We start from the raw sequence: 24717 nt of genomic DNA, 5'->3' as shown, positions 1-24717 counted from the left end.
TGCAATGTTCCTGATCAAGGTTTGCTTTGTAGATTCTCGTCACTGTACATACGACTTACATTTGCAATATAAACGTCCAAATAAACTGAAGGCTCACCTGTCCCATGTCTCGGCTATATGCCTACAGCTGCAGTAGATGCATGAATATAAAGGCAACGTCCAGCACTCTTGAATTGGACAATGTTCCTTCTTTATTATTTTCTTCAAGACATCAAGCACAAATAAAAAGTGCTCAATAAGTAAATGCTATGTATATCATTTTTTTCTTGGTTTTAATTAAAATGTGATTACATCGGAAACTAAAGAACAACTTTTTTGGGAGATCTTTTTGCATCAGATTGCATCAGAAACTAAAGAACAACTTTTTTGGGAGATCTTTTTGTAATCTATTTAAAAGGCTAGTGAAGGAAATATGGAAATAAAACAGAGTAGTGTGAACAAGCACCTATAAACTACTCTTTCTTACTTCGAAAGAGAATACAAAAAAAATATTTCATGTCATTTGTGGCAGTAGTAACTTATGCACAAAAATGTCTTCTATTATAATCAAGTAACAAGAAGTCATCATTAATGTTCTATAGGGGTAAAGTTAGGATATGATGTTATTGGTTGACAGTTTGAACTTAGGGAGTACAGATTCACTTGTCACTCTAGTTAGCACACCGCCTGTCCCCTCTCACTCACTTTTGAAACAGGGCTTCTGTCTTTAGCTGTTACCCACAACATGACAACAAGAACAGGTGCACTGCTTAGGATGGTGCCATTGCCCCAACCTCCATAACTGTCCACCAACCCCACCTTTCTTGCCTTTCGAAGCGACCATATGCTCGGTCTAAATGGAGCAACCATTCAAAAAATGACTTGCTGAGGTGTCAGTGGATCAAGTGGAGTTGCTCGCTACCAACAGGTGCTCTTTGCCTGCAGTGCATAAAAGTGATGGGAGCCCGGGGGATGGTGCTGCTCATGAGGACAGAGGCACAGGCTACAGGCGTAGACTGCAGGACCATGAAGTGTGTGAGTGGTGGCATTGGGCAGCCTGTGGACTGTAGTAGTGGTTTACTGTCTGATGCTGAAGATCTTGAGAGTGCAAGTGACAGTTCAGAAAAATCTCTTGGTGGAGGAGATGACTGTGGTTACAGCAGCCCATCCGGGGACAATCGGGGCAAAAGGAAGAGGAAGAGTAAATTGTCTGGAGTCAGCAAACAAAGACAAGCTGCCAATGCACGGGAGAGAGACAGAACACACAGTGTGAATACAGCCTTCACTGCTCTCAGGACATTAATCCCCACAGAGCCTGCAGACCGCAAGCTGTCCAAAATAGAAACCCTGAGGCTGGCTTCTAGTTACATTTCTCATCTAGCCAACATCTTGCTACTGGGAGAGGACTGCATGGATGGACAGCCATGTCTACAGTACAGAGCTTCTGTCACCAGTACAGCTCCCAAACCCATCTGCACTTTTTGCCTCAGCAATCAGAGAAAAATAGTAAGTAGCAGTCAAATAGCCTTTACATTAGTAGAAAGCAAACAGTATCCTGTGTTCAATATTTCTATATCTACTGTATAAATATCTAACTATCTAATTTCCATTTATCTTATTAGACATCCTGCAACATAGTTTATTGCATTATGGCTCATATTTTAAGAATACAACTGATGAAAAAGGTGTAAAAAAATCCCATAAAACACAAAAGAAGAAATAAGAAACAACAAATGTTATGGACTTAGTTCTACACAAAGCATTTTGCTTGTATTTTTGCAGTGCATGAGTAAATAGTCCTACTATGCATATATATGACAGCTGAGTAGATGGGTCTACAAATAGTTATTTTGATGACTACTATATGGTAATACAACATTATGCTCTGTATTGTGCTGCAGATACTGTTGGTGAAAATGTATTCGTTTTTAAGAACAGGGAATCCAAATTGATTTTTTGGGGGCTGCCCTTATGTTTTATAGAGTTCTGCCATTTTAAAAGGTTTTATAATTAACATCTCACAGGGAAAAAGATTTTAATGTATAGAAAGCGCAGGTTATAACACTACTGTTTTTATTACCCAGTATGTAAAGCATCAACATACTCCACAGCATTGCATAGAGGTAATATCTTGTAAGGGTACCTTCACACACAGCTTTTTTTGGGAAACACACTTGCAATTTTTGAGTCAAAGCCAGAAGTGGATTAAAAGAAGAGTGAGCACTATAAAGGAAGGACTTCTTCTTTCTGTGGGATCCACTTCCTGCTTTGGCTCAAAAAACGACATCAAAAACTGCAAATGCGTTATCAAAAAAAATGCTGTGTGTGAAGGTACCCTAAAAGTACAATATGGATGGGTATACAGGAAAATGAAGAGCATACCAAATAGTACAACATAATCATGTGCATGTATTTGCAAATGATAGCATTACTTTCCGTGTTAATCATTACAAACTATAATCTACATATCATGCTTGTTTTGTAGAAATGGCCATAGTCTGTCGACTGTGACCTTATGAATCATGTCTTCTAATCTAGTCTGTGTTTTCTTTACAGCACAGGGAAGGGGAGAAGCACTTGTCTATTTAAGGTGTATGTGGACATTTACTCAGATGAGCAGCTTGCACAATACTTGCACTGAATATAGACCTGTTCTAAATATATCCACTTGATACTCTATGTTTACATGGAATTTTTGTAATGCAGCTTACGTATTTTTATTTGTAAACAACAGGAGCAAGAAATCATTGTGAAGTGCACTTTATTTTACACTAATTCAACGTTATCTAAGATCATTTGCAATTGAAATGTGACTCAAAACGGAAAGCTGCACCTGGTGGTGTTGCTATTTTTTTTTCACGAGGAATGTTAAACCGAAGCACGATACTGATGGTGGTTAAACCAACGACACATGATGTAACATGATCCTGGACACGCAATGCTTCCATCAGAGTGTGTTGTCATAACACACTGTCACCTGTGTTTCGAGCCCTAAGGGTGCTTTCACATGGGACGGAATTAGTCTGTGCGGACATTTCTGTGTCACAATGTTATCTCTATGGGGCTTGAATTCTGCACCTGCTATACCCACATGTCTTTACTTCAAAACCTCATTCAATTCCGCAGCGGAAAAACTCTGCTGCGGAATAAAGGACGTCTTGCAGAATTGTTCTTTTTAACATACAGGAGATGTAATTCTGCACCTAACACTTGCGGAAAAGAACTCAAGAAATTCCACAAGACGTTCCGCAGAATGCATTCCACAGTTAAAAACGCAACAAAATCCATACTAGTTGACAAAATCTGCATACGCGCTGCGTCCTCTGAACTAATTCCACCCCATTTTAAAGCACCCTAATAATAAAGGCCATAATTAGTATGTGCAGAAAATAAATCCTGCTGGCCCTTTAGGGACCTTTCACATGGGACTGAATATTCCACAACAGCTTTGCAGAATATGTCGTCCACTGACGTAACTATAGAGGATGCAGTTGAACCCAGGCCCAGGAGCCTTAGGGGGCCCATAAGGCCTTTCTTCTCCATATAGAGAGCCCAGTACTATGAATAAAGCATTATAATTGTGGGCCCTGTTACAGGTTTTGCATTGAGGCCCAGGAGATTCAAGTTACGCCTTTGTGTTAAGGGGTTAAGAGAAGTTGGGGGGTCCCCAAGATAAACTTTGCACCTGGGCACATGAGCCTTTAGACATGGCCCTAAGGCCATCCCTGAAATCTGCCATCTCCGGACTTTGGTGCTAAATATTTCACAGGAGGGTATATTCTACAATGCTGTTGTGGAATCTTCTGTCCTGTGTGAAAGGTCCCCTAAGAGTGTTCATTCAATGGAATTAAAACTGAAAACATAAAACACATTATAACAAGTTCTACTTTCTACTATAGATTACTATATTATGACTGGAGCATATGTAAAATATTTGTCCTCTCTACAATCTATATATGATAGATTAGTAATCAAATATAATGTAGTACAATGGCCTATTCATAGACCACTGGCTAATAATGCTAATAAACATATATATATATATTTTTTAAATTAACAATGTAAATACTAGTTCAGGTTCCTCAACACTATTCCTGAACACTGGTGTATAACACTGTCTAAAAGCCATAAGAGCCCTATATGACACTCTCAGAGTGTTATACAGAGATTTTATGGCTCTTAGGGTCCTTTCACACTGGATGGAATTGGCGCAGGATACAGCCAAATTAGCAACTGCAGAACTCCACACCAAAACCTGCAGGTCCAACTGCGGCATTGCAGGCAGATTTTAAGCCATTTCTAATTTTGCATCAGAATCGGCAGGTAGTTTGCGGATTTTGGTGTGAAACTTACAGCAACTTGTGCTGTGTCATGCAGTCTACTCTGTCCCATATGAAAGGTACCTTAGACAGTGCTATACAGCAGTTTTCGGGGCTTTAATGAACTTCTGGTTTAGTTTGAATGAATTCAGACTGAATTAAACTTTTTGCAAAAGTTTGGCAAACCAGCCAAACAAAACTTTTCAAAAGTTTTCTCATCACTACTCAACAGCACTACTGCTCCCATCTAGAAAATAGCAAGAGATAAAGGGTGAAATGATGTGCTATGCCCGTGACTATTCTGCATTGAAACATGCTGCACATATGCTACTTTTCTAGATATCCAGGACCTGCACAAGAACATATGAAAGCTTTGTAGTAAGTTAAGCAAATACTTTCATCCATGCTTCCGCAGATCCTGGACATTCAGGACAGTAGCACATGCACAGTGTTTCAATAAAGGTTGTTGATAGACTATTTGTGTCACATGACTATCTTCTGCCCTTTTCTGGACACGGTGGTGTTGTCAGGGGGAGAAGATCATGCTAACCAGGTGCATGGTTTGACAGAGTGAAAAAATAGCACAGGACTTCTATGAAGTATATTTTAGTAAGTTGGCTATATTCCTAATGCACATACATTTGTAAAGATTATACAGAAAATGGCCAACAGCTTTAAGCTTTCATAAAATATAATATATAGCACATTATTCTTTAAAACACTAAAAACATTAGTTGTTCTTTTCTGAATGTAAAGACAATCTATACCTCAAAGTATTTATCTGTAGAATTCTAAATGAAAAGTAAATTCAATTATAAAATAAGTGACTCGTAAGAAGAAAATATTGACTTGGGTTTGTAGTAAATGAATGCAATATCTTGCACGAGGGAGTCCTGCTGTGTGGTAAGATGACGTTACCCTTCCTTATCCCAGCTCCTCTTTCATGATGAGCTCATGAAAGAAGACATCTACACATAATGGGGAAGCCATTTCCAAGTTACATTTGAGAATGTAAACTATTCTTTAAATAGCTAAGGCCCAGGAAGTAGTTAACATCATATTACGTGATCTTCGGGTCTCAGCCAGGAAGGGAGGTGTGGAGAGCGCCTACAATGAGCAGCTCCTGGTCTGAAGGACATGGTGCATCCCTGCATCAAATGTTCATGTCATGAGCACCAAGATATGTTACATTTCCCCTTCAGTGAAATTAGTACTTGCCATCTTCCTCCCTCTGAGATATCAGCTGATCATCAGGGGGTCCTATTGCAGGACCCTATATTATCAGCTTAAGAATGAGGCCTGTTCTAACAAAAAGAGGGAGTCTAAAAGACCCCTTAATGTTCACACAGCAGAATCCGTATTGGAGTTTTCTATCAGAATTTTGCCACTGAAAGCCAGGGTAGAAATCCACAGTTAAGCTGCAGCTATGCACATGTATTCACATAGATCCACACACATTTTATTACAAAATAAATTGGTAATAAGCCACGTTAATTGCTTGTTTAATAAAAACAAAATGAGTAGTAAACAGAACAGGTAACACTTATTTATATACATGTTTGATAAACAAGATTGTGGGACAATGCATAATAGTAATAAGAACTTTACATGGTTGGGTTAATATTAAAGAGACTATCAGCTACTTTGAGCTATGCTTATAGGCTTAAGTAGCTGACACGCTGAGTGTGTATTTAAGTTTGATACTTACCTTCCCCACAGTTCCCTCATTGTCAGCATTCAAACCTGCCACTTAATGCATTGAGTGGCCTACATAAGCACATGCTAATAGTCCTCCTATTCTATATGTGCGACTAAGCAGTCCGCTCAATGTATTCAGCGAGGGGTATGAGCGCTGACAAAGGGGGAAGAATGGGAAAGGTAAGTATTAAACCTAAATTCGCAGACTCAGCATGTCAGCTTCTTTGAGTCTGTAAGCTTATCTTATAGGGCACAAAGTAGCTGACAGATTTCTTATAATGATTCGTTAAAGTGGAACTGTCACTATGAAATTATGCTTTATACTGCAAAAAGTTTTCTAGTTTTAGTCACTTATATTTTTGTTTATTTTTACTTTTATGTCTCTTCCCACAGTATTGCATACCATTTGTACCTATAATATTTCAATTATACGGAAAAGCACAGGTCAGGTCCACTTTAATGTACTTTATAACATGAAAAGTCTGATTACCTCAAAATGTGTGTGATTGTGTAAATCATTGAATGTTCTGTATTTAAAGAAACTTTGTATACTATTTTGTTCATTAGCTTTGTATAGTAGCACACTGTCACACATGTTTCAGTACTGTAAATACTTGTTGTACTTGATTTAAATGGCCCTGATAATTGACTGTACATCTCATCTGCTCTTTCTGGACTTGTAATGAATGAAAAATGTGGTTACTTCAACTAAGAATTGAGCCCCAATCACACAACAGTTTTTTTGCTGTTGTTTCATAATGGGAGCAGAATAATGGAATGCCTGATCCACCCCATGTGGTCCATCCGGCTTCCAGCCTGTCCTGCAGCATTTTCCTGGACATAGTACAATACATTACTTTTTCCGGCATCTTGTGCCAGATCTGTATTGGAGGCTGTAAACTGAGCCTTCAACGCAGATATGAACATACTGTTGCCTAACAGGTTACCTGACAGTCAATGATTCCTCCAGATATAAGCTATGACAGTCCCTCCTAAGGTTTACATGCTTCATATAAATACATTAATTAACAACACTTGCAGTTTTGCCCGTGCACAACTGCTGATAGATTTACATAGGGGCTGGGGAGCAGGCACTAATCATACCTTTATTAAAGCTGTCAGCTCTCCTCCTCTGGATCCTGGACAAAGCTTGTCCCAGGGCCGGAGAGTTGCTTTAAAAGGGATTATCACATCATAGTCAACTCCTTTCAGAATTTAGTTGCCTTGGAGGTTCCACTCGTAGCACCCCCTGCCAAACAGCTGATTTTCTCAGGGACTACTGTTGCAGGAGAAGTGTAGTATTACATGATAGACATTCAGAGGCACAACCATCCATGTAATACAAAGATGAGTCAACTCCGACAGAATGGGAACCATTCCCTGTTCTGGCTCATAAAGGTGGGAGGTCCCCATCAGGGCATCTCCGTCTATGATGTCTGATTGCCCCAATAGGGCAAACGGACAGGAATTGTCTTCATAAGACTGCCTCTTTAAAGGGTATCTCATTTGTTTTTAAAAATATAGATACATTTAAACCATTATTTTATGTGTGCAAAGTCTATTTATATATATCTTGCGTAGTAATGCAATTTCTCAGGAGCAGATCTCAGGTATCATGGCTAGCCAGGCACTTCCTCTTGTTGACATGCATTTCAGAACACTCTTAAGGAAATCTTGTCAGACGCCATGGAGTTCTATAAACGTACACCTCAGTTCGGTGTCAGATTGATAAAGCCCAGTGAGCTACTGAGTCTAAAGGACCTTTCAAACATGTGAAATGTTTCGGCACGATGCACTTAAGGATGCAGCTTCGGCCTCAGGCGTTTTGGTAAACTTTGCCACAATTTTACTTTCGCTTTCGGTGGCAGGGAGCTGTGGACAACAGCTGAGTTTAGCACTCTTCTTCATCAAAAATCGTGGCGCTGGAAAGCTGGAGAGGCTCCATTGAATTAAATTTTGTAGGAAAAAAAACGCAATAAATCTCGTACGGCGTTCCTCAGAGAAAAATGCTACAAAATCTGCACTAATTGTCTAAATCCGCATCTGCACTGCTTTCTGCAGTCTTTTCCGTTCCATATGAAAGCACCCTAACCCAAATCTATATATATGAATTTAGGCGAAGAATCTCCTGCATCTTCTGGTGCATCTTACAAAAATATCCCATAAGAGGTCCTTTATACTCTGCCTCAACTAGGAATTCCCATCCGTAAGCTCTTGGGTAATGAAGTACTGCGCAATATATTTTATCAAATAAGTAGTACTTTTTTCAATCAATTTCATTACTATACGAAAGAATGAACTGGCAGATTGTCCTGTTTACTAAGAGTGAATTAAGAATGGCTGCTGCAGATGAATCCTTCAGTCCATATGAAGCATAATGTATCTTGCACACATCTTTTAGGTGCTTTGAGACGGGACGGAATATTTTGTAACAACGTTGCCAATTATGCCCTCTGCTAACGTGCAGATTTTGATGCAGAATTAAAAATAGCAGAATTCTACAGACAATTCCACAATTTAATCTTGCGGTTTTTAAAGAAAAGCTCCATAAGGCTAACATTGTGATGCAAAATGTCCACGTGGACTAATTCTGTCCCATGTGAAAGGTCCCTTAGATATAAGTGAATGGGCATACTTTATGTGGTTAACATAGAATTTATTTTTGGGTATTTTGAACCTCTCTGATATTTATATAAAAGGTATTTTAATAAATAAAATTGGACGTAAAACACCGCTTTGTACATTTCATTTGTCACAATTGTACTGTGTTCTGGACCTGATTTTTTCTAAAAATGTTCTAATAAAAGCATAATTCTGCTTTACAAAAGTTCAGCTTGGATCAGAGCGTAAAAATATGTTGCTCTATTTCATTGCTACCTGTCGAGAGCTGTGCCTTTTTCTTGAACCACAAAGACTCTGTCAGTCCTGCACAGGGACAATTTCTCTGTCTGATTTTTAGACTTAAAAGTTGGTCCAAAAATCAGAAATAGAACCTGTTCATTTTAATGGGTGTATTTACATGGGCTCTTTTTTACCTGAACGCTTAAAAAAAATAAAGATCACAGCATGCCCTATTCTTGTCCGATTTTCAGACATCGGACAGCACACAGACAGAATGTGAATCTCAGGCACAACTTTAAATTTGTCCAGGTGCAAATAGGCTTAGTTTCGTACATCTATCCTTCCAACCATTGTTTCTGGTAGCACACTTTGAAATTCCCTCTAGTAAAGTGCATAAAATCCAAAACTTGACATGGAATTTTTCCAAGGTGAATTTCGCTGTGTGAAAATACCCCTATGTACATGCAGTGAAATTCACAGTGGAAATATTCCACATGAATTCGCCTATAAACTCTGCATCTCAGATTTTAGCGCGGTTCTGCATGTGGAATTTGCCCTGTCAATGGGCAAAATCCACAATCCGGAATCTCGAAGTGGAAACTTGAAAAAACTAACATGTCACTTCTTGATGCAAAAACATGATTTTTTTACCGTCAGAATTCCACACACGGATTTTGTCTATTAACAGAGCAAACTACGCGTGCGGATATGTAGCAAAAAACACAGACGTTTTTGAGACAGAATTCCCTTTGAAAATTTCTGCAGCAAATTCTGCCATGTGAATATACCCTCAGACTTCTTCTGGTTAAGCCCCAAGTCAAATCTGTACGTCTACATTTTGTTCACTTGACACTGGTCGCCTAAGGGTGCAATCACATGGGCAGCAGCAAGTCGCACACAGCATTCTGGGGAGCTACTCATATTGCACAGCACATAGACACCTCGTGTGAGACGCTAAACATGTTCTGTTCTTGTCTGCAATTCACTAAAATATAAAATTCTGCGTTCTTTCCGTCTTGCAGAATTGCTGCAAGAGAAAAATTGTCCGTGTGAATATACTCATTACAAATAATGCGTTGTATTTTAGTACGCATTTTGTGCATGTCGCAACGCACAAAACTTGCATGATTTTCCATGTGAATGCATCCCAAGCTGCACAGCTGCATAGCTCGGTAGCTGTCCCTACTCACGAAAAGTCTGTTCTCATACAGACTCCCTGAATTTCCCCGTTAAAATTGGGCAGAGCACTCCAGAATTATGGTTTCTGATAATAGTAACAACTGTGCAGCCATATAGTTACGGGCTCAGTAACTCACTGGACCCCATGTATGTAGCATTAACCCTTCCTATGCTCGCAACTTGGGAATCTTAAAATTAACCATTTGCCTGCCCTAGACCATCAGGAATGCTTGCATTAACATCTTCACTGCATTAAACAACCAGAGATCGTGGAATTAACTCATTGACTGCCCAAGATTATCAGGAATTAACATTAATCGTTTTACTGAAGTAGACCAGCAGATATGCTGACATTTACCCTTTCAGTAAACTAGATCACAAAAGATGGTGGTACTAAGGCTGGCTTCATACGATCGGCCTGTCCCATAGACTCCTATGGGAGCCTATGGGAGCTGTTGAAAAAGGGAGGTGGGAGGGAGTTTAGCATATGCTCTGCTAAACTCCCTCCCCCTCTCTGCCCCTTGCCGACTGCCAGCAAGAGGAGGGGGTGGGTTGGGGCGGGAGATTAGCACACTAGCTCCTGCCTTGTCCCGCCCCCCTCCCCTTGCTGGCTTCCGGCAAGGGGCAGAGAGGGGGTGGGAGTTTAACATACTAGCTCCTGCCCCCTCCCATTGCCAACAGTCAGCAAAGGGTGGAGAGGAGGAGGCAGTTTAGCAGAGCTAAGTTCTCTCCCCCCACCTGACGGTATTCCAGGTGCGGTGTATACTCGCCGCGCCTAGGCCATCTGAACAGGTGCATAAGTGGGAGATGCAGCCATGACTTGGTCATGGCTGCCTCTCGTTCATGCGATTTTCGGCTGCGCTGTGGCCACGACGCGGCCGGTCGAGAATCGCAGCACCAGTGTGAAGGAGATCTAAAGTTACGTTTAGACTGAACGATTCATTCAGAAAATCATTTAAACAAGTGAAACTGAATGATAAAGTTCAGTCTAAATGCAGCCATCGATGAACGAGAATCAAGAGATTCTCGCTTGTCCTTCAGTTTAAGCCATCATAAAAATCTGCGCCAGCTCGTTCACTCATTGGCTAGTTTAAACACTGATTGAACGATTAGTGAACAAGAATTGCATGATTCTCACCAAAAATCATGCAGTCTAAACAGGCGGTCCAAGAGCGGACGAGCTGGTGATGACGTGTAAAAGGGCCATAACATTTTTACTGATACAGACCTGCAGGGATCCTGGCATTAGCCCCTTTGGGCTAATTTCACCTAATTTCACACAGGTGAGTGTGATATCAGGCCGTGAAACTCCGGACCTATTTAAAACAATGGGCGATGAGTTCCAAGTATATTAAGTCTTTACTGCATTCATAAAAAGCATATTGCTACATGTATAGTACAAAAACTGAATGCTAACCATTTAGAATGAAAACTCATTCTGAGACCGCTATCACATGGGTGATAAAATCCCAGCAATCAGTTAGTATTGGACCAGCTGTCAGGGGGATGGAGCATTTCAGCGGCCTAGGTCAGTAATTGCAGGCACAGCTTCCATTGGAGGCTAGATCATCATTTCTACAAAGGCCTAGGATTCAGGTAGCCTCCTTGTTTAAAAAAGCTCCTTCCAGTTGTCACTAGAGATGAGCGAACGTGTTCTTAACGAACACTTACGCACCCGAACACCGGCTTTTCCGAGGACTTCCGTGTTCGCGCGTAAGTATTCGGGGGGCGCCGGGGGGCGGGGAGAGGCGCGGCGGCGCGGGCGGCAGCAGCGGGGAACAGGGGGGAGCCCTCTCTCTCTCCCTCTCCCCCCCACTCCCCGCCGCAACCCCCCGCGCTGCCACGGCGACCCCCGAACTTTTTTCGCCCGAACACGGAATTCCTCGCAAAGTTCGGTGTCCGGGCGAAAAGGGGCGGAGCCGAACACGTTCGCTCATCTCTAGTTGCCACCCCTTCCATCCTGTTAGCCCTGTCAATACGAAAATAAATCAAATTACTGACATTTCTACCGTACATCTCAATAAAGTATTTTGAGGCTCCAGAAACATTGCCTGTCTTTTTTCTATATCAGCAACATGTTTCTCTATGAATGTTTTGAGATTTCTTGTCGTTGAGCCAACATAACTCAAATCAAATATTAAGTACAACTTGCGCTGCTGTTAGGACTTATTTATACACATGAGAAAATCGCACGAGTTCTGTGCATTTGCGCAATGCACAGAACTTGTGCAAAGTTTTAACCCATTCTTTCAGATAGGTTCATTTATAAAAGCAGCATGTCCTATTGTTCTGCAATCTCACAGAAAACTCGCCCATTATTTGATATGGGCAACTTAAAATTTGCATCGCACTCACATGTACATGCAAGTTTTATACAAGTGTGATGTGATTTTTTATTTTTTTCTATTGAAACCTGCCATTTTCACACACATCATGCGGTACAATGCGATTTTGCACGAAAATCGCAATACACTCACATAGACTTAACAGAGTTTCTTGGACTGATATCGCACTTGCCTCTGTAAATATAGCTTCTGACAACTACTTCACAGATATAGAATCCCTCTTTCACACGGCCATTAAACTTGCGCGAGTTCTGCCCTGTCATTTGAATGGAATCATTCCTGTGAGCAAATTTTCACTTGGATCAATGATCTGAGTTTGAAAAATTGCTACAAGTCCCATTTTCATGCGGTTAACGCAAGAGAGTAGGACATGTAATGTGCGGTGTCTCGCACAGCACTCGGACGGAGTGTCCATGTACTGTTCAATGCAAGTTCCAACAGAGAACGTTGGGGGCAACTTTCATCGCCAATTACAGTCTACGGGCTTATTCAGACGACCGTATATCGGCTGTGTTTTTACGCCCGCCTGATATACGGTGTCCCTCTGTGCAGGGGGAGGAGGATGGAAGAGCCCCCTCTCCGCCTCTCAGCACTATTTGCAGTGGGAAAGGGTGGTACGGGGTGGAGCTAAGTTTCCGACCCCTCCCTCCCCTCCCATTGCAAATAGTGGCAGGGGGCGGAGAGGGGCCAGGAGCTCAGTGCACTGCTCCCGGCTCTTCCAGCCTCCTCCCCCTGCACAGAGGGACATCGTATATCGGCCAAGTGTAAAAACCCAGCCGATATACGGTCGTCTGAGTAAGCCCTACAACAGACATATTGTTGGAATCAGCTACAAGTCACTCGATTATGCTGCCCTTTTTGACAACAATATAAAGGTGGTATTCCTATCTTGGCTTTTCATACCCAGCCGCTCCATTTTGACCACCTATCAGAAACAGACGAGCGCTTAGCAAATGCTGTTTTGGTAGCTCTCGCTAAAGTGGAATTACGGAAACTGTTTCCGCAGCTCCCATTCACTTCAATGAGAACTATGGAAACTGCGCTGCACTCGGCTCTTTCTGTAGACTCCAGATGGGTGGCCAGTAGCCGTAGCAGTGGCTTCCCATCTCGCCTATGAAAAACCAACATTGGAATACACCTTTAAGATGGAGCTTTACTGATGTTTATGCATAATGAGGAATCATAAAAGGTGGGTCAATAACTTTTGTTACAAATTCATGCACCAAGGCTGGTCATACACATAAAATAGCTGGCACGTGAGAGTTATGGTGTCCTACCCATAAACCTGAATGCCCAGCTCAGTCAATGGTACGTGTTTAATTTATTGGGGAGGCACAGGCAAACTACTGCCACTTGCTGAAATCCAGCATTCCCAGTCCTTATTTCCATTCTACCAACATAATTTTGCTCACATCATGATCATTCATAGCAAGATTATGCCCTTCAAAATTCCTAATTATGATCAGTCAGCTGCATAAAGACCAGCAAGGTTGAGGTAGATACAACAGAGAACTGTCAAAGCCCTTTCCAATGCACAATAGTGTAAAGCAAGGCTGGGTCCTTGTACCAACCCTCTTTACGATCTTTTTCAGAGAGGCGCAACAAATCTGGATGACCAGAATAGTGTTTACATTCGATATTGCAGTCTTTGGGTCCAGACTTCTGCTGTGGATCGTGCACCCTTCAAGCCTGTAAGTGCAACTGGATCTTTTTTGGAAGTACTGTTCCCCATTCCATTTCTTTCTACATTCAATATTGCACTGATGGTAACCTGTTCAACCTAAGGAGTCTAAAAGGCCCGTACTAAGACAATGGACCAACTCATCTGCGGGACTACTTTTTGTGATGATGCTGCACTTGTGTCTCACTTAGAGGCAGCGCTGCAATGCACAACAGTCTGTTTGGCAGAAGCTGCCAGACTATTTGGGTTGCAGATCAGTTTGGAGAAAACAAAAGTTCTCTATTGCCCCCCCCCCCCCCAGGAAGATTACCATTCAGTTCCGCTAAATGGGGTGCATCATCTGCTCAGAAGCCAAGATTGATGAAGAGGTTGACAACAGATTAGCAAAGGCAAGCAGTGCATTCAGCAGGCTATACAAAAGAGTATGGTGCAACAAACACCTGAAGAAAGCACAAAGATCATTGTGTATAGAGCTGTTGAACTGACAACCTTACTATATGGCTCCAAGTAATGGGTTATCAATCATCACCATCTACGTCTCCTTGAGCATTTTAGATTTTGATTTCTTCGCCATCTTTCAGTGCGTCTTGTTTTTACGGCACACAAATGGCAACAAAAATGACGTGATAACTTTATTCTATGGGTCGGTACGATTACTACGATACCAAACTTGTATAGGTTTTTTCTTACTATACTACTCTTTTTTTTTTCAAAACATTTAATTTTTTTCAATTTTATTTCTGCGGTCATTTTGTGCGCGCAATAACTTTTTTATTTTTCCGGTGACGTAGTTGAGCAAGGGCTCATTTTTTGCGGGATGTCCTGTAGTTTTTGATAGTACCAATTTGGAATACATATGACTTTTTTATCGTTTATTGCATTTTTTCTGGCAGACAGGGTAAATAAAAAAGTGCATTTCTGGCGTTCTTTATTTTTTTTTCGGACGATGTTCACCGTGTGGGAAAAATAATGCACTACTTTGATAGATCGGACTTTTACAGACAGGGCAAAACCAAACACATATTTTTATTTAATGATTTAGATTTTTTAATAATAGATATGGCAAAGGGGGATGATTTTAACTTTTATAACTTTTTTTTTTAACAATTAAAAAAACTTTATTGATTTTTTTAAACTTTACTTTAAAGTCCCCCTGAGGGACTACAACCAGCGATGCTTTGATCGCTCCTGCAGTATGACGTAATGCTATAGCATTACGTCATACTGCCATTTAACAGGCAGTCTATCAAGCCACCCCACAGGGATGGCATGATAGGCAGTCTGGTAAGGCAGCCATGCACCTGCACGGCTCCCCCGATCTCACCGCTAGGAGGGGGGGGGGCGTGCGGGACCCCTGAACATCGTTCGGGGGATTTAAATGCCGCTGTCAGAAATGACAGCGGCATTTAAATGGTTAATAGCCGCGATCGGCCGAATGGCAGATTGCGGCTATTGCCCGTGGGGGTCAGCTGTAATAAACAGCTGATGCCCGCACTGTATGAAGATAGGTTGCCCCACAACCTCTCTTCATACATACCCCGCCGCTCCATGACGCACCTATACGTCATGGAGCGGGAAGGGGTTAAGTTCCCAATCCGCCCCTGGTGCACACTAACTGTAAAGAGAGTTGTGCCAGAGACTTGGGTGCAACTCGCATCGGACAGCACACACCCACCCGTCTATATGATGTCCAATATACAAGGACACAACACATTCATATTATAGCCTCATAGACTATAATGGGGCCGTATGCTGTCCATGAATTAGCACAGACAGCATACAGCCCCAATATAAGTTAGTATGTCAGAGGCAAAAGTAAAACAACTTTATTTTATTTTAATGAGAATCATTGTCTGAGGCTACCTACAGATGGCTGAGTGCGATATCGGGCCGTAAAACTCAGCCCAATATTGCACTCATGAACACGTGATGCACCTGCAGAGGCATTTTTCTGTCTAACCCCCCCACACACACTTCTGTGAGGTTGCGATCGTCAAGCGTTTTATTTTGTTTTCAATGGGAAATCTTGCATCACACTCGCATGCAGATTGTACACTGTTTTCAATGGGTTCGGTCACATGTGCGTTTTTTGCAAGCGGGTTTTGGTTGGGCAAAAAAAAACCTGTATGAAATCAATGGGAGCAGGGCATGCGCACAAAAAATACAGTAAAATACGCACAGACACGTGCAAAAATGTAACAATATCTAGTGCTAATGCATGCATAGATATGCTTACGCCCGTGTGAAGCTGGTTTTAAACAAATGTATCCATGTAGAGTTGTTGTGAGAGCTGTATATTCCAGTTTTATCTGATCATTAGCATTATATGTGGACAATCAATAAAATGATGTGAAGCTCCAAATCAAAGTAAATGAATTCTTAACTTTGTTAAATTAATTCACGGCTCCTAAGAGATAGAGCTTGTGATCTTGGGTATTTTAAAACCTGTGATTGACAGGAGCAGGGGTGCTACTATTTTCTACCTCTTTCTAGGACCAAATGTTCTCACTTCATTGAACAGTATTAATCTGAAATGCTTTCATGATAACGGACCCGTGGAGATTTAGATTTGCTATTACACATTTCTAATCCATCTGTAGTATACATGGGATTGCTTGACATGTTGCTGTAGATCAGTTTTTCCTTTTGGTACAGAGGCAGAATACTGGGAGATCAGGCAGCCTGGTCTGAGATCGTAACTGTGCAAAGGCTGCAGTAAAACTAACTGTACAGAAAAAAAAAATTGTTAATATACAGCCAGAGGCATACTGTAAATTGAAGCTTCTGGGCTTCAATGCAAACTCTGTAACAGAACCCCCAACTACTTTTAGTTTTCTTATGGAATTATGTTTCCATAGTTCCCATAGAAGTGAATAGAAGTAGTGACTGGGGACCACTTTTGTCAATATTGGTGCAGTTCCCAGAGGTGGGACGCTCATCTATTGGACATTTATGGCATATCCTGTGGCCATAACATGACCAGGACAGACACCCAAAAAATGCTCCTATGGCTGTTTCCTCTATTACACTGACTGCTTCAAATGTCCCATCTCCTACACCAGGGGCGTAGCGTAGCTAAAGTCTCATGGGCCCGGGTGCAAAAGTTTATCTTGTGGTCCCCCAACTCCTCTTAACCCCTTAACGCAGAGGCGTAACTTGAAGCTCCTGGGCCCCAATACAAAACCTGTAACAGGGCCCCCAACTATAATGCTTTATTCATAGTACTGGGCTCCCTATATGGGGAAGAGAGGCCTTATGGGCCCCCAAAGGCACCTGGGCCTAGGTGCAACCACATTCCCTATAGTTACGCTCGTGTGCTACACCAACTGCTCCTTGTAGCTCTCTCTCGCAGACTGCTCCCTATTCTCCTGCCTCTCACAAATTGCTCCTAATGCCACCCTCTATTACGTTGACTGCTGCCTCCTCTCTCACACAAACAGATTCCCAAGGTTCCTTTTCTTTCACAGACTGATTCCTATGATCCCCCTCTCAAAGGCTCCTCCATATGGTTCCGGTTGCCCCCTCTCACACAGACTGCCCCTTGTGCCCCCCTCCCCCCACCTCCCTCTCTCACACTACTTTCCATTCACTCCAGTGCAGGAATCTGAACACTGATTTTTGTGCTTTCTATTTCCTCCCTGCATACAGATCAGTGGGCAAGAAGGTGAGAAGTGCCCTGCTTCTCTCTTTTACACAGAGTGAGAAATCGTTCGCCCATGCGAACAACTCATTTGCTTTCAAATGATGGCTGTTTGCATGTGTACATAGATCATCATTTAAATTTTTATCATTTTGCTTGTTCGTTTCTATGTCATAGGTAGTGCTTAGACTGAACGATTAATTGCTCAGTTGACCATGGAAATGTGCAAATGAAGCCGTAAGTATGTGCGCATGGAAGGGATTGGCTGTTGGAAGAACAATAACAGGTTTTAACTTGCCCACTAACTCCTCTACCATTGTCTGTTAAAGCATCAGATGATCACAGAAGTATCTCATGACGGACACCACATGACCTACATAAAAGTCTTGAAGGATTTTTCGCCATTACGGTCGCCTGCAGAGTACCACTTCTTTTTGCTACTTCGAGTAATATTGCTCATCATAAGAGAATTACTTCATTTGGTCGCTTACAAGTACTGACCAAAACTTCAAGGGAATACTCACAGGAGTGAACACTTCTAGCTGTAAAGACAAGTAAAAACCTTGAGGAATCATTCTCTATTCCATTTGCCTGGAAAGTGCCACATGTCGCTGCCACCTGCGAGACAATGAGGTTTACTTCATTTGATCGTCTGGAAGTATTGCCCACTTCTTCAATGGAATATTCGGAAGAGTGAACGGTTCAAACTATAAAGATAAGTCTTCTAATTTGCATGTTCTATTACTCTACCCCATTATAGTCTCCAGCACTACCCTGTTTCCCCAAAATAAAACACTATCTTATATAAAGTTTTGCCCCAAAGGAGGCACAGTGTCTTATTTTCAGGGGGGGTGTGTGCGTATATTCACCTTGCAGCCGGCGTTTGTGTCCCCCGCAATGAATGACATCACTGAATGGCTCATCAAAGGCACAGGGGAACTGCAGCACTTATATACCAGCAAAAGCCGTGGGAGAATAGAACAAACAAATTCGTGCACGCCCACCTAGACGCCCGACTCCAGGCATCCACAATGCAGTATAGTCAATCAATAAAGGAGAGGCAGCACTTGGGAATAAATCTTCTTACCAGAAGTTAATCATAAATGGTCTTTAATCGTAGTGCACAGTAAAAAAGACGCAACGTTTCGACCAATGTTGCTATGGTCTTTGTCCAGCATATACCACAGGCATCACCGATCACATTAAATAGTGACATTACCCAATCACCATACAGTTTCCACCTACACACAATTAAAAATGAAGACTTACAGGTGTTCCACTGGTGTCTGCCGCGTGTTCCTCCGCACCATGAGTGGCGCTGCATTATGAGGTTGATGACATGGTGCGGAGGAACACGCAGCAGACACCAGTGGAACACCTGTAAGTCTTCATTTTTAATTGTGTGTAGGTGGAAACTGTATGGTGATTTGGTAATGTCACTATTTAACCCTTTCCAATCCACTGTCTGACGTCTAAAGACATTATGGTTTAGGGGTGTACAGCTCCAATGTTGGAAGACATCCGTCGAGGTTCTCTTACTGTATAGTGCCAGCCTCTCTGCTGTCAGAGCCTATCCAACGTGTCACCTCATGCAGTACTGGCTTTAGCCAGCATATAGCGCCGTTGTGTAACGGCAGAAAAAGAGTAAGCCCCCTAGGAAAATCTGGATACAAATTGGATTGGAAAGGGTTAATGTGATCAGTGATGCCTGTGGTATATGCTTGACAAAGACCATAGCAACATTGGTCGAAACGTTGCGTCTTTTTTACTGTGCACTACGATTAAAGACCATTTATGATTAACTTCGGGTAAGAAGATTTATTCGCAAGTGATGCCTCTCCTTTATTGATTGACATCACTGAATGGCTGTGATTGGTTCATCGAGCGCCAGATGGGATTGGCTGGCACTCGATCCAATAACAGCGCTCACTTGCTGAAGCCGGGGGAAATCAAAGCCCCATTTACCAGAGAGAGGCTCCTCTGACAGTGGGGAGGATTACAGAGCAGCCTGCTGCAGAGCCTGGAAAATCATCATGAGGGACACAGATGCCGGCTGCGAGGGGAGTATTGAGTTTTTTTATTTTCCCTAGTGTAGCTAGAGCTTATTTTCAGGGGAGGGCTTATTTTTTAAGCCCCCCCCTGAAAATCAGTGTAGGGCTTATTATCTGGGTAGGTCTTATTTTCAGGAAAACACGGTATTGCCTCCTGGTTTCTGCAGATAGATATGTCTAAGTATGCCTCAAGGTAGCAAGCAAAAGTGTCTCGCAGGTGGCAGTGCCATGTGGCTTTATCTAGTCGCTCATAATAGCGAATGGCAAGCCATGTGGTGCTGGCCCCTGTGAGACATTTTTGCTCGCTATTTATAGGACAAAATAGTGCTGCACCCTTTTTTCTAGCGGAAATTAGTGATGGAGGTTTCAAACTGAACTGACGCTGATGTAAACAAAAAACACTAAGGCCTCATGTCCACGGGGAAAATCAGATCCGCTGCGGATTTGTAACGCGGATTTGGGCTGCGGATGCAGTGCGGATAAACTGTAATTGTCTTTTATTTATCATGCGGGAGATCAATTGAGCTATGTGCTCTATGAGCTCCCGCACGCGTGATCCGCACCTAAATGGAGCATGTCCATTTTTTTTCATGCTCCAGAATTTTTTTAATTACCATCCGCGGGTATTTATCTACCCGCGGGTGGTCAATGCATTCCTATGGGGCGCGGATCCGCGTGCAGGAAAAACGCTGTGGATTTTAATTCTTATTTTCCCAGTGGACATGAGGCCTAAGTGTGTCGAAATGTTGGATTTCATACTGATAGTTCCTAGATCTATAATACTACACCAGTGTTTCACGAGTGCTCAATCTTATTGGTTTTGTTTCCATTGGGAAGTTATGGAGTGTGAAGAGTTCCTCAAGGACTTCATTGACATCTACAACTCTTTTCCCTTGCTTGTGGAAGACAACCAGTCCAGAGTACAGCAATCATAAAAAAGAAGGCAGAAGCTTATAAAAAGTTGATAAACGTTATACAGAAATATTTATCTGCACAGCACATCGATGTAAAATTTGTCAAGAAAAAAATCTAAAACTTGTGGATTTTTTATATGAAAGACAGAATTGAACAAGGTAGAGAGCATTAAAACATCTGGGGCTGATGTGGATGAAGCTTACACACCGAGACTGTGGTATCACTACCTCCTGGCTTTCACCAAGGACCAGGAGGTCTCACATTCTTCTCAATGTGTACTAAACACTGCTGAAGATGTCACAAACCGGAGCCCAATAGTGGCTGCACAGAGTACAAACAAGTTGGCCACTTGAGTAATAATCGGTATGTGTGAAAGCGAAACTATCGCTCACTTGTTGTTAGCGGTCGTTTAAGTTGACTTTTCTGTCAAAACCCCGTTAGCGCTCGCTGGCTTCTCGTGCTATGTAGAAAGCTCCCTGCATAGCGCTTCCCATAGGAAGCGCTGATCGAGAATTAGATGAAAAGCCAGTGAGTGGCCGACAGGAATTTGTTTGAAAGCATTGCATGAGCGCTGACGACCTTAGCAGTGATGTCAGCGCTCATGCAGTCGCTGAAACGACTGTCAGCCCGCGTAAAAGGGCCTTTAGACACCTAAGTACATGACTAGCTATCCCTCAAGAACACACTACCTTTATCGTTTCCATAGGTGATTCCTCTGCCCAACTAATATATTTTCCATTATTTTCCACTGAGCAGAGTGATGGAGACAGAAGTCATCAACATCCCTGAACAGACCACCCAGGAACAGACTACCACAGCAATCCCTTCCTCTCTGTTACAACCAACTCAACACACCACCTCTACTCTTTTGTTAATATATTATGCCGTTCAGTTTCAAACGCTTTGGAAAACTCCAGATACACAAGGCCCAATAACTCTCCATGGTCCAGTGTAGAATTTACCTCCTTGTAGAAGCTGGTCAAGTTGGTTTGTCAAGAGCGATCTCTCAAAAACCCATGCTGATACAGAGTTATACAGCTATTTTCCTTGAGCTACTCCAAGATAGCATCTCTTAGAAACCATTCAAACATTTTACCCACAATAGAAGTAAGATTTACCACCTTGTAGTTTCAAGGTTCGCTTTTTGACCCCTTTTTAAATATCGGCACCACATGTGCCTATGGAGTGGACTATGTGCCTATGCAGTAGAACTGACCTCATCCCTATAAAGTCCTTAAATATAAGAACAACGGTCTGTTGTCACATTACTTAATTCCGTTAAAACCCGGGGGTGTATGCCATCGGGACCCGGCGATTTGTCTATTTTAATCTTTTTAAGACGACTCTGCACAATGTAAGACAATGCATCACGGCGTCGTAAGACACAATGGGCCACCACTACCTGGCCACAATTGTCTATTTATTCAGGAAGGAAATTGATTGTGGTATGAAAAATGCAGAATTGGTTGCCCATAATGCCAAAAGCATTCTCTACCGCACGTCTGGCTCTTGCCAGCTGCTAATTAAATATTTTCCTGTAGACATAAAATCATAGAATGGTAGAGTTGGAAGGGACTTCCAGGGTCATCTGGTCCAACCCCCTGCTCAGTCCAGGATTCACTAACTCATCCCAGACAGATATTTGTCCAGCCTTTGTTTGAACACTTCCATTGAAGGAGAACTCACCACCTCCCGTGGTAACCTGTTCCACTCATTGATCACCCTCACTGCCAGACGTTTTTTTCTAATATCTAATTTGTGTCTTTCTCCCTTTCAGTTTCATCCCATTACTTCTAGTCCTTCCTTGTGCAAATGAGAGTAGGGCTGATTCCTCTGCACTGTGACAGCCCTTCAGATATTTGTAGACAGCTGTTAAGTCTCCACTCAGCCTTCTTTTTTGCAAGCTAAACATTCACAGATCCTTTAACCGTTCCTCATAGGACATGATTTGCAGACCGCTTACTATCTTGGTAACTCTTCTCTGAACTTGCTCCAGTTTGTCTATGTCTTTTTTAAATCAGGGTGCCCAGAACTGGACATACCCTGTTTCCCTGAAAATAAGACATACCCTGAAAATAAGACAGCATGATTTTCCAGAATTTTTGAGGATGCAAAATGATTTTCCAGGCTTTTTGAGGATACGTGAAATATAAGCCCTACTCTAAAATTAAGCCATGCTAACAGTTAATTTAAAAAGTCAGTTTAAATAGTGTCCAGGCAGCTATACATGTAAAAAAGTTAAACCTTTTTTAACAAAAATTAATATAAGACACTGTCTTATTTTCAGGGAAACACGGTAGTATTCCAGATGAGATCTGACTAAGGAAGAGTAGAGAGGGATAACTGCCTCACGTGATCTAGACTCTATGCCTCTTTTTGTGTTTGCTTTTTTTGCTGCTGCATCACATTGTTGACTCATGTTCAGTCTATGATTTATAAGTATACCCAAATCTTTTTGACATGTGCTGCTGCTTAGCCCAATTCCTCCCATTCTGTATGTGCTTTTTTTTTTCATTTTTCTTGCCCAGATGTAGGACTTTGCATTTCTTCTTGTTAAATATCATTCTTTTAGTTGCCACCCAATCTTTTCTAGATCTTTTTGAATCCTCTCTCTTCCCTAGTGTTAGCTATCCCTCCCAGCTTTGTGTCATCAGCACATTTGATCAGTTTCCACTCAATTCCCTCCTCCAGATCATTTATAAAAATGGTGAACAGCTGTAGTGTCCCAGACTTTAGGGCCCCCACAGCACTTTAATTACCTCATGTAGTGTGCCTAAATGTATTTGTGTTTGCCTGCCTGTCTTGTGTAATGTAGGAGACCAGGTGGTGTTTTGTCTGGAGTTACTGAAAGGTTACTGTCTAGTGTTGTCTCTGTCTAACATGTATATGTCTATGTGTGAGACAACCTACCCTCATGTGTCTTGTGAGTCCCCCCCAAGAGCACTCCTGGGATTGGGTAGAAGGGTTCAACCAGTTTCCTCCGGGGGTTAGCTAGAAGGAAGGCTATAAATACTAGCGCATGGGTGTAGAATAGAGAAAGAATGGAAAAAGAGAACAAGTCAGTAAAAAGATTGTGCCTAGTCTAAAGTCTAGACTAAGAAAAGTGGACAGAGAGGGAGAGCCCTGGGAACGGAGAGTCTATTTCAACCCCACTGGAAGGAACATTCCCATACTGGGCAAGACCTCACGGATCTCAGGAGTAATAGAAAGCGGCCATTTTCAACCGTGAGTAAGCTACCTCTGATCAAGCAGAAGGATAGTGTCAATGGGGGTGCCAGATAGTTTCCTTCCATTCCTCCATAAATAACGTTTTCTTAAAATAACTGAAACCTACAAGGTATCACCTAAAGTCATCAGGGTAGCAAGAGAGGACCCAGGAGAAAACTGTGAATTATCCTCTACCTGAGAAGTCATTTCAAATTGTCATTTCTGTGAGAATCAAAGCTTGCCTGTTACCCTTGAAATGTTATAGACTTATTGAACAGTTGAGTAAACGTTATATCCTTGGTTTACCATATTATCTCTGACTTGGACTATTTCTATAATTGTCATCAGTACATTTGATTTAAAGGATATAGAAAAGGGCCGGAACGTGCCGCGAGGGGCATATACGTGTAGGCCCTGCATGACAGGGTTTGCCGGGAACAAGAAGGTTAGGATAGGGTTAACTGTAAAGGTGAGGGGAGTGATTGTTAGGAAGCAGTTTAAAGGGATTGGTTAGTGAGAAAAGAGGGGGGGGGGGAATTGCGGGGGGGGGGGGGGTTAGTTATAAAAAGGGGCATTTTGGGCGGGAGCGCCATCTTTTTGAACGTTTCAGAGCCCACCCACCCTCCCGATTTTTGGTGGATAGGTTGAAGAATATATTTATTAAAAAAAAAAAAAAAAAAAAAAAAAAAAAAAATATTTTTCTTTTGAATAAGTGAATATATATTAATTGGTTTAGGCGGGTAGTATATTTATGAGAAGATATGAGTGAAGCTGTTGATTATATAATTTATAGGTATTTAAAACGTCATGGCAGCTGGCTGTGGCAGGCGGGGGGGGGGGGTCCTTGGAGGCAGTTTATATT

At 42.0% G+C, this 24717-nt stretch overlaps 1 protein-coding gene across 4 annotated transcripts; it reads left to right on the top strand.

Moving 5' to 3' along the window:
- Positions 1-858: 858 nt before the first annotated feature.
- LOC136577310 (transcription factor 15-like) lies at positions 859-18710 on the top strand. 4 transcript variants are annotated; one of them, XM_066577193.1, is made up of 4 exons: positions 876-1485; positions 13954-14052; positions 17860-17919; positions 18012-18091. In XM_066577193.1, the coding sequence occupies exons 1-3, from the start codon at positions 937-939 to the stop codon at positions 17881-17883; spliced, it is 672 nt and encodes a 223-aa protein (XP_066433290.1). In that variant the 5' UTR covers positions 876-936; the 3' UTR covers positions 17884-17919; positions 18012-18091. The 4 variants fall into 4 exon arrangements, with proteins under 4 accessions (XP_066433310.1, XP_066433290.1, XP_066433300.1 ...); XM_066577203.1 differs by having other exon boundaries at positions 17860-17923; positions 18012-18044; XM_066577213.1 differs by lacking the exon at positions 17860-17919 and having other exon boundaries at positions 859-1485; positions 18012-18710.
- Positions 18711-24717: the final 6007 nt, after the last annotated feature.

Source organism: Eleutherodactylus coqui, chromosome 1, assembly GCF_035609145.1.
Source record: "Eleutherodactylus coqui strain aEleCoq1 chromosome 1, aEleCoq1.hap1, whole genome shotgun sequence".
In the NCBI taxonomy this organism is placed as follows: Eukaryota; Metazoa; Chordata; class Amphibia; order Anura; family Eleutherodactylidae; genus Eleutherodactylus; species Eleutherodactylus coqui.
This window is presented reverse-complemented; position numbering and strand designations above follow the sequence as displayed.